At 36.8% G+C, this 9,317-nt stretch overlaps 1 protein-coding gene across 1 annotated transcript; it reads right to left on the bottom strand.

Moving 5' to 3' along the window:
* Positions 1 to 1,438: 1,438 nt before the first annotated feature.
* Positions 1,439 to 2,344, bottom strand: LOC147493605 (uncharacterized). The gene has a single exon (XM_086567877.1). The coding sequence runs from the start codon at positions 2,342 to 2,344 to the stop codon at positions 1,439 to 1,441; it is 906 nt and encodes a 301-aa protein (XP_086424003.1).
* Between the last annotated feature and the right edge of the window lie 6,973 nt (positions 2,345 to 9,317).

The following is a 9,317-nucleotide window of genomic DNA, read 5'->3' as shown; positions in this document are numbered from 1 at the left end:
CACAAGAGGCTGACATTCCCTTATACCTAACCGTGCCGAGATGAGTGGTAAACCAAGATATCTCACTGGTGGTTTAACTAACTCCACCCCCATAATAGAGGCTAAGGATACATAATCTTGCTCATTTAGACCTCCAGCTAAGAGAGTTGTCTTGTCTTTATTGATCTGTAAGCCTATAGTTTTTCCAAACATATCAAGAGATTCCTTGATTGCTTGGACAGAGGAAGACTCCCCTTTACACAACATAAGTACATCATCAGCAAATGCCAAATGGGACAGCTTCACCTGCTTGAATTTTGAATAATATTATATGGCTTTTTCCTCAAACTTCTGCTTTAGTATACAACTAAGAATCTCCATGACAAACACAAAGATATATGGAGATAAGGGATCTCCTTGACGAACTCCTCGTCTTCCAGCAAAAAAGCCTTCTGGTGAGCCATTTATCAATACAGAGTAGGAAGGAGTTGATATACACATTTCAATCCATTTACATATGTTAGGAGGGAATATGAAAATCTTTAACATGGATTTGATAGCCTCCCAACTGACCATATCATATGCCTTCCTGATGTCCACCTTGATGGTACATCTCGGAGTACCATTCTTCCTTTCATAACCCCTGAGTAGCTCGTGTGAAAGGAGAATATTATCTTGAATTGATCTGCCAAGAATAAAAGCAGATTGATTAGACTGCACTAGTTCATTGATAAAAAGCTTTAGCCTATTTGAAATGACTTTAGAAAGGCATTTGTATGTAGTGTTACACAGTGCTATAGGCCTGAAATCCTCAACCTTTGAGGGATTGCTGACTTTTGGTATAAGACATAGAAAAGTAGCATTAACACCTCTAGGAAATCTACAATAAGCAAACGCATTTGAAATAGCAGCTATGAAGTCATGACCAACAATAGACCAGCATCTCTTGAAGAAAAATGGAGTGAAGCCATCTGGTCTCGGTGTTTTGTTGTCCTTCATTTCGAACGAGAGTTGTTATGATTTCCTCTGCTGTGATCTCTTTATCAAGAATAAGTTTCATCTGATCAGATACTTTGTCTCTGACTTGCAAATTATTAAAAAACTCCTCATCATAGATCTCGCCCGCATCTGCTCCAAGCAAATCAGTGTAATAATCCAAGATGGACTTGATAACGGCAGCCTGTCCAGTGATATTTCCACCTTGTGTATCCTTCAGAGCCCAGATACCTTTTCTCGCTTTCTTTTCTTCAAGAGATTTGAAGAAAAATGTTGTACACTTATCACCTTCAAGCATCCAATCACTATCTTGCTTTCCCTTGATCTCAGAAAACTCTATTCGTGCTAGTTCACTATACCTCTGCAAAGCCTCTTTCTCTTTCTGTCCCAGGTATGGATCCATCGGAGAATTATGGATTAGCCTCTGTATGTCATATAATCTTTCTCTTGATTGTGTTACCCTTCAATGAATATCAGAGAAGTTACTACGTGCCCATGGCTTAACTCTCACTTTGAGCATTTTCAGTTTTTGCATCAGCACATACATAGGATTAGAGAGGATCTCAACCTTCCAAACATCATGCAAAATATTCTGGAACTCCTCTTGTTCTACCCAGTAGTTCTTAAATCGAAAAGGTGTTGCCTTGCTACTGAAATCATTCCATAGGAGTAATATAGGTGAATGATCGGATACTCCTTGAGGTAAAAATTCAACCTTAGCATTCGAGAGATCATCATTCCAGTGACTATTAACTAAGCATCTATCAATCTTGGACATGATTCTACCTTTCCCTTCCACTTTATTGTTCCATGTGAGGAAGAATCCACTATAGCTCAAATCTGATAATCCTGATTTTTGCAAGCAATCCACAAAGTCTTCTGCTTCACTGGGATGCATAGGCCTTCCCCCCACTCTCTCAACAGCTTTTGTTATATTGTTCAAATCCCCTACTACACACCACGGTATGCTAGCTAAATTATAAATAGTCACAAGATCTTGCCAAAGCTCTAATCTGAGAGACTTCACATTTCTAGCATATACAACTGTTAAGAGAAACTCTTCATTAGAAGGCTTGGACCTTACTTTGCAATGGATAAATTGGTCAGTATCTTGTAGCTTGCTGATGTCTATCTTATATGAGTCCCAACAAATCCAGATACGCCCTGTAGGATCCTTCCCATAGTTATTTGTATGCTCCCAAGATGGACAACAAATGTTTCTAAGAAAATCATACTTATTCAGCCTCACTTTAGTTTCCAATAAACAAAAAACACTAAGTTTCTTATCCAAACGAAACTTTTTTATTTCTCTTGCTTTTTCTACCTCATTTTCGCCTCTAACATTACAAAAGCATATGGGTGTACTCATCGATGTCCTTTGTTTTTGGAGCCTCTAGGTCTGCCCCTCCCCTTCTTGCCGCTGGTTTTACTTTTTGCTGTTGTTGCTTTCTGTTTGCTGTTATAAAAATTGCTTCCCTCTCCACACTGTTTACCCGATCTTGTAACAATTCTCGTTGTTCTCACAGGATCTGGGGTACTAGGGACATGCACTTCCTCTTCTACCTCCATGATACGATCATGAAAGTATTCAATTTCCTTGTCAGAGCATTCCTCCACTGAATTCTCTTCTACTTCTTCTCTATTTGTTAAGAGATGAAATCTCGTTTCCATATTATACCTCATAAGCCCGTCTTCTTCCATTCTAGAATTCAATATCTCATACGGCATCTGTTCATGAGGAACAATTGCCTGTATATTCTCCACATCATTTCCATTATCTAATGCATCCATATTCATATATGCTTTGGCTTCACCGACACCACTAGCACTAGGACTTCCCTCATCTACCCTTGGGTTAGAGCAAACACGTAACTCACTTACTGGTGTCTGTTCCTGCCTGATTTTCGGTCTCATCTCTGCTGTGGGTCGCACATTTATAGGCTTCCAGACAGTTTATTTATTCCTTCTTTTTTGGCTCTTAGACAGTCTAACACCTTCCCCTTGTGTTTCAGATACCATTGGTTCCTTTCCTGTATCATTGCACTGAGTTGTTCCTACTGATTTCTCTTGAGCCACTGTGTCTTGTTCCTTATTCTTAGTACCTTGTCTACACTCTGCCACTAAATGCCCGACAATGTTGCACTGATTACAAAACTTTGGAATATTACCATACTGAATTTTTTGCCAAAACTCAATGCCCAGTTTTGGCACTTCAACAAATATATGGTCTGGTAAAGGCTTTGACAAATCTATGTCTACCAGCACACTGGCATAATACCCATTAGTTCTTTCTAGAGAGTTCATATCCACTCGAATAGGACATCCAAGTCCTCATCCCATACTCATAAGAATATCTACTTCCCAGTACTTAAAAGGTAAACCTGGAAATTTAACCCATACTAAAACAAGTTGTTTGTCTATGAGTATCTATATTAAAATTTGGAGTCCACTTAATAAATCTTGCCAGCTGACCTTGTACATACCAAGGACCACCGAAATACATCCTGTTGAGATCCTCCTCAGTAGTGAATCAGAAAATGATGAACCCTTTACCCAGAGGTGAAATCTTTACTATTCCTTCAAGACCCCAGTCGGCTCTGGCTACCGATCTGATTGTATCTATGTTCACTATATTGGTATCCATTCTTGCAATCAGAGCAAATATACAAGCTTCAATACCTCTTTCCAAAGCTGCTAAAGCAATTTTAATGGAAAGATTGTCATCCTTTCTTGTAGGAATAGGAAGAGAAGCAACGTCAACAGTTTGTTTCATCCGTCCTCTTGTTTTGCTGGCATAAGACTCTTTGTTTGTATTATCATCACCACTATTTCTACACTCCCCCTGCCTGGATGTTTCTGCATCATTGCGATTAGGGAAGGTGACATGGTGTCTATCCGTTCCAAACCCCAAGGGAACAGAACCCATAAAACTTCTGTGAAGAAATGAATCTAGAACCAAGACAGACGGAAAACAAAAGGAGAACAAGAGTGAACAAAGCTCACTTCAGGTTGCAACTCCCTCTTTGGAACTCTCACTTTTGAAAGTGAGGGATTTTACCCAAAGACTGAAAACACACAAGGAACAAACGGAGATCGATATTTCAAACTTTTAAGAACTCTCACTGTAAACAGTGGAGGATTTTACTGAAAAAAGAATGAACTTTGAGAGCTGAAGAGATAGAGTTCGCTCACCAAACTTTTTTAACTAAAAGAGCAAAAAGTTGGAGTCCTGGATCATAAATGCAACTTAAGTTACTTCACACCCTATCGCCCAACAGTTGGTCCCCATTTTTGTTATAATTAAAAGCTATCTCTTTAAAAACCCATAATTGGTATAAATGGAATATTATTAAGGGGTTAAAAGTACAATTTTGGGCTCTTATCAAACCACCCCCAAACAACATTTTGTTTGTCCTCAAGCAAATATGTGAAATTAAAATAAGTGACCAAAAATGTATTCCTAACTACTCTCGTTCGCTGAGTGCGACTGCATTGACCATATGTAATAAGGCCTTAAACCACAAAAAATTCCCTAGAGGACTAGTTATAGGCTCGTGAGAGTTTTCTAGAGAAGATACTCACAAACTTCATTTATACTACAACAACTAAGAAATCAATGTAATTGTTCCCTAATTTTATCTCAGAATCTATACATCTCACTAGTATTTAAACAAGGATGATCATTCTAAAATTTAAACTAATATATGCATAATAATCAAATCATCTTAAGATAAACAAGTATACAATGAACTATGATATGAAATGCAATAGCAGGTCCATTTCTGAAACTTTTGGGTAGCGTGCCTAAGTAGGTTCTCACAAGAAATGTGTCAAAACACATAACACTCTGATTTTTTCACTCAAGTTTGCTAACTCCAGTGTGCAGCAGGCACATGTTTCCTCACAATCTCAATGGCAATCCAAGGAAGCTAAGGTCAATCAAATACATCTATCACTTACTATCACACCAACCTATTCCTAATTGAGCTAGAGCTCTTTATTAGGTGATACGGGGCGTAGGTATTGGTTAAAGAATTAAGGAAATGGATATTCAAAAAGACAAATCTGAGAAAATAGGGTCTTCATATTATATAACTAGAGAAAATATCGTTCTTATTTTGCTTCTACACTTTGTTTTCATCCTTAGCCTTTTTATTTTGGCTTTTTGACTCCTTTTATTCCATTTTTGGAGTTTTTATTTTTCTTTTCGTTTCTTTTCTTTGGATGAAAACTTCTTTTCTATTTCTTTTCTGAAGCAACTAACTAATTTTTCTTTACACAGGTTTTTCTCTTCTCTTTTCTTCACTCATCCTATTTCTCAGGCTTATCCAGATAGGTAGGCTGATTTTATATTTTTTTTTTTTTTTTTTTTATTGGGTAAAAGGATTTATGGTTTGGGAAAAGGCTAATGAAAGGCTCAGTAGGGCAACTAGGGGATAATAAATTTCATATAGGTGTGAATTTCTAGCTATATCGATCCAAAGAGGGCCTAAATTCTCACTTAGGATATGGTATGGTGATCAAGCAAGTGGATGTGTGATTTCTCTACTCATAATTTACTTCTCCCTTGTATCATCACTCAAATATTTCACTCTTATGAGGCTTTTAGGCTAGATGCTCACATGATATGTATTAAGTACTTTAACCTAGGTTTCAGAAAAATACTGCTAAGTACAATCAAAGATGCTCATGCAAGCTGTTCATGAAAAGATGCAATTACTATTACCTATATATTAATCTAATTTTCAAAAATTAAATCATAATTCAAGTACTACGTTAGATTTCTAAACTAATATCATCATGGAGAAGGGAATAATACCATTATCACTAAGTGCCTAGTATAAACAATATTTATGATTTTTAATAGTTTATAAAGAAAAGTGCGTAATTTACATCCTAAAAGTGCCTAATTTCTGCAAATGTTTCTATCCCACCCCCAAACAATCGAACGTTTTGTCCTCAAAGTGTAAAGAGATAAGAAAATAATTTACCATAGAAACGTGGTAAAAGTTGGCAGTACCTGAAATATTGTAAAGATGATATGATAACATGAAGCACAATTAAACTGTTACGTACTAACTAAATTGGAGTAAAAATGACAGACAATGGGTGGCAAAACGTTTTGAAATGAAATACCAAAATACGCCACCCCCAGACAAAATTGGAAAACTTTTTTTAAGTTTGAAAATTTTTGTTTGGCCTATACTCCAGAAAGGTGGTATTGTACAAAAACTTGGGTATTTTAAAGTCAGATTCCCTAGACTTAATATGATATATATGTATTAACATGCAGTGTACCATATATCAATAATCTAAATAATTGTGGATCTTACCATAAATAGTTAACACGGAATGCACCATCAAACAGAATCAAGAGCCAAGATTTCCTATAATGTGGCTTAGTGGAATGGGAGTGAATTCTGATGGATCTAGAACCTAATCGAGCATACAGTTTCTTCTTTTTCCTCCTACGAAAGGGAGGCCAAGTGAATGAGCATGAGAAAATGGATGTTTTTGGGAAATACATGGGATGTAGATAAGTTTTAAAAGGATGGAATGGAAAAAATGGTTGGATTCTATGAGGGATTAGCACAGGTGAATGGTGGTCGGGTGGTGCTCTAGGTAGTGTTTGAGAAGGTGGATCATCACAGGTTCTTAGAAACTCATAGAATTCTTCATCTAGCTTGGTCCCATCCACATAATTATGGTATTCATCTCCATCTTTGAGGAATTCATCTATCTCATCTATTGTGAGATTGACTCCATCTCTCATAGGGTCGGAAGGTAGGGTGGAAAATCTTTTCTCTATTTCAATTATTGTATAGATCTATATTTATGCTTTTTATGCTTTTCTAGTTTTTATATGACAAATAATACGACATATACAGCCTAATATGTGCTTAAATATTTACAACTTCTTTCTATACCACCCCCAAACAGAATCACGCTTTGTCCCCAAAGTATGGAATGAAAATAAAGGATAGAGAGTACCATAGAAACACGCTTGTAAATGCAAGCACCTGTAAAAGAAAATTAAACGATACAAATATAAAGAATTAAAAGGCAGGTGCAACTCCTATATGAGTTCCATCCAATATGGAGATAACAAGAAATAAAAATCGCTTAGGACATAAGCGGACTCTAACAAGAAATAGTAAATATTACCATATACAGTTGCGTTAATCAAGCATTATCCTCCCTTTTCTCCTCACTTGTGAAATGAGGCTCCTTTAAGTCTTGACTATCTATGACTACTTTTTATGCCTTCATTCTATTTTCATCTACCATAGCACGTAAAGAACGGCTATAACATTGGTCGTGCGCAATGTATCAACCTTGACCCAATTAGTGAAACGTGTATAGAATTCCAAGGAAAAGAAGGTCATGATACGAGTGATTATGACTGGCATAAGAAGGTACTGATGCCTTACAATATGTGCTCGATCTGGTAAGACCAGCCACTATGGTTTTGGATATATCATAGAACCAACGCCCCTCTGCTTATGCAATGATGGCGTTGCATGCGTGGGAATCTGCAGATTTGAAGTGCCAATCTCTTAGGACATTAAGCTTAAAGAAAAGCATAGCAAGGCTAGTATTAAGGGCCATGCTCCCTAAGGATACGTTACGTTGACCTTGGTGTTCTACTTGGAATATACCCGCACCATAGCTCTCGTGGAAGTTTACCCAGTCATAATGGTTGTCATTATCATCTATATAATTAATATGGGTTTGTTGGGAAGGGACATGAATTTCTAATGCACATGAAATTAAGTACTTAGTCAGTAAACAAGGTTTGTCATCTAAAGAATTCAACATGCTCATAAAAGTATTTAATAAGGGTAGGAGAATAAGTTTGATCAGGTCTTACGAGCAGGGTGTACCAATCGTGCTTCATTACCATATCATCAAAGTATGCACCGTACTTATTATTGAGAAATAGATCCTCAAAAGACTGTTCCGGTATAATTTTTAGAGTAAACATAGCAAACAAGTAATTAACTTAAGTACTGGAAGTTAGAGAAGAAAAACCTAGAAATTCGAACCTAGAAGCTTGCGGTGAGGGCGCGCGCGCTTGGAATAAGCCTTTGAAGGGCGCGGGGTGCGATTAAGAATGCTGATACCAAATTTATACGAAGGGCGTGCACGTTATATTTGTTCTTGGGGAGGGCGCATGCGCGCTCTAAGATGCAGCGATGTGTTTAGGGATTTTTGTTATGGAAGAGCATGCTTAGAGATTGTTTTTATAGTGTTTGGTTGCTAAGTTAAGGCCGGATGGGTGCTAAAATAAAAAGATGTGAAAAAACATATTTTTAGAATAGTTTCCTACACATGCATTCTATTTCAGTTTTTGGAATTTCTATATTTGATTAGCTTCTGAAATTCCATGAAATTTTGAAATTCCACAAAATTTAAGGTTCCTAATTACATTATGGATCCCAATTGAATAAAACAAGGCCCATGGGTTGCATATAATGGGTTTTCTATATTAGATTAGCTTCTGAAATTCCGTGAAACTTTGAAATTCCTCGAAATATCAGGTACCTAATTACATTGTGGATCCTAATTAATTTAAACAAGACCCAAGGGTTCTTATATTTTGTCCCAAAACTTATAAAAATGTAATTAAGGCATGCAATTTTATACCACCCCCAAACAATTTGAGAGGGGGGGGAGGTTCATACAATAGTTCAAAAAAATACCTAAACATGCTGAATTGCAACAGAAAAACTATATGGTAAAGAATATGTGATTAATCATGCATCAAATTTAACGATACGTGCATAGTAGAGAAATCACATAAACAAATACATACTAACTACTTAACTAAAGAAAATGAAATAAACAAATAATTAACTAAGGTACTGAAATTAAAACAAATATGGAAATTAAATAGTTATTACAAAACAAAAATAAATCTAAATCAAATCCATCACGACAAATCAAAAAGAAATAAGCTATCCCTGGGAAGAATATGGTCCAGAACCATCAGAACGACGACGAAGAAGAAGTCGAACCTCCTGGCTGGGGCAAACGTCTCAAGACCTCGTCCTGAAAAGTTGCCTACGCATCCCAATGTTTTTGTTGCCCCTATTCCATATTCTCTAGAATATTAAGTATGTCAGTGTGGTTGACATCTATGGTTCAAATGTTTTGCTTTAAGTTGTCGTGATGACTTTAAATAGAACCCTGACGCTTCTGTTGCGAGTCACAGAGTGTAGTTAGGGTTTGTTGGTAATCATAAAGCCTACGCATCCCGCTATGGAGTAGTGAAAAACGTGCAAAATCAGAAGAAGCACGATCCATAGCATTATCAGCAAAACAAACAGGATATTCATCCT

Source organism: Coptis chinensis, chromosome 6 (assembly GCF_015680905.1).
Source record: "Coptis chinensis isolate HL-2020 chromosome 6, ASM1568090v1, whole genome shotgun sequence".
NCBI lineage: Eukaryota > Viridiplantae > Streptophyta > Magnoliopsida > Ranunculales > Ranunculaceae > Coptis > Coptis chinensis.
Note: the sequence above shows the minus strand (reverse complement) of the source record. Positions and strands in the feature narration are given on the sequence as shown.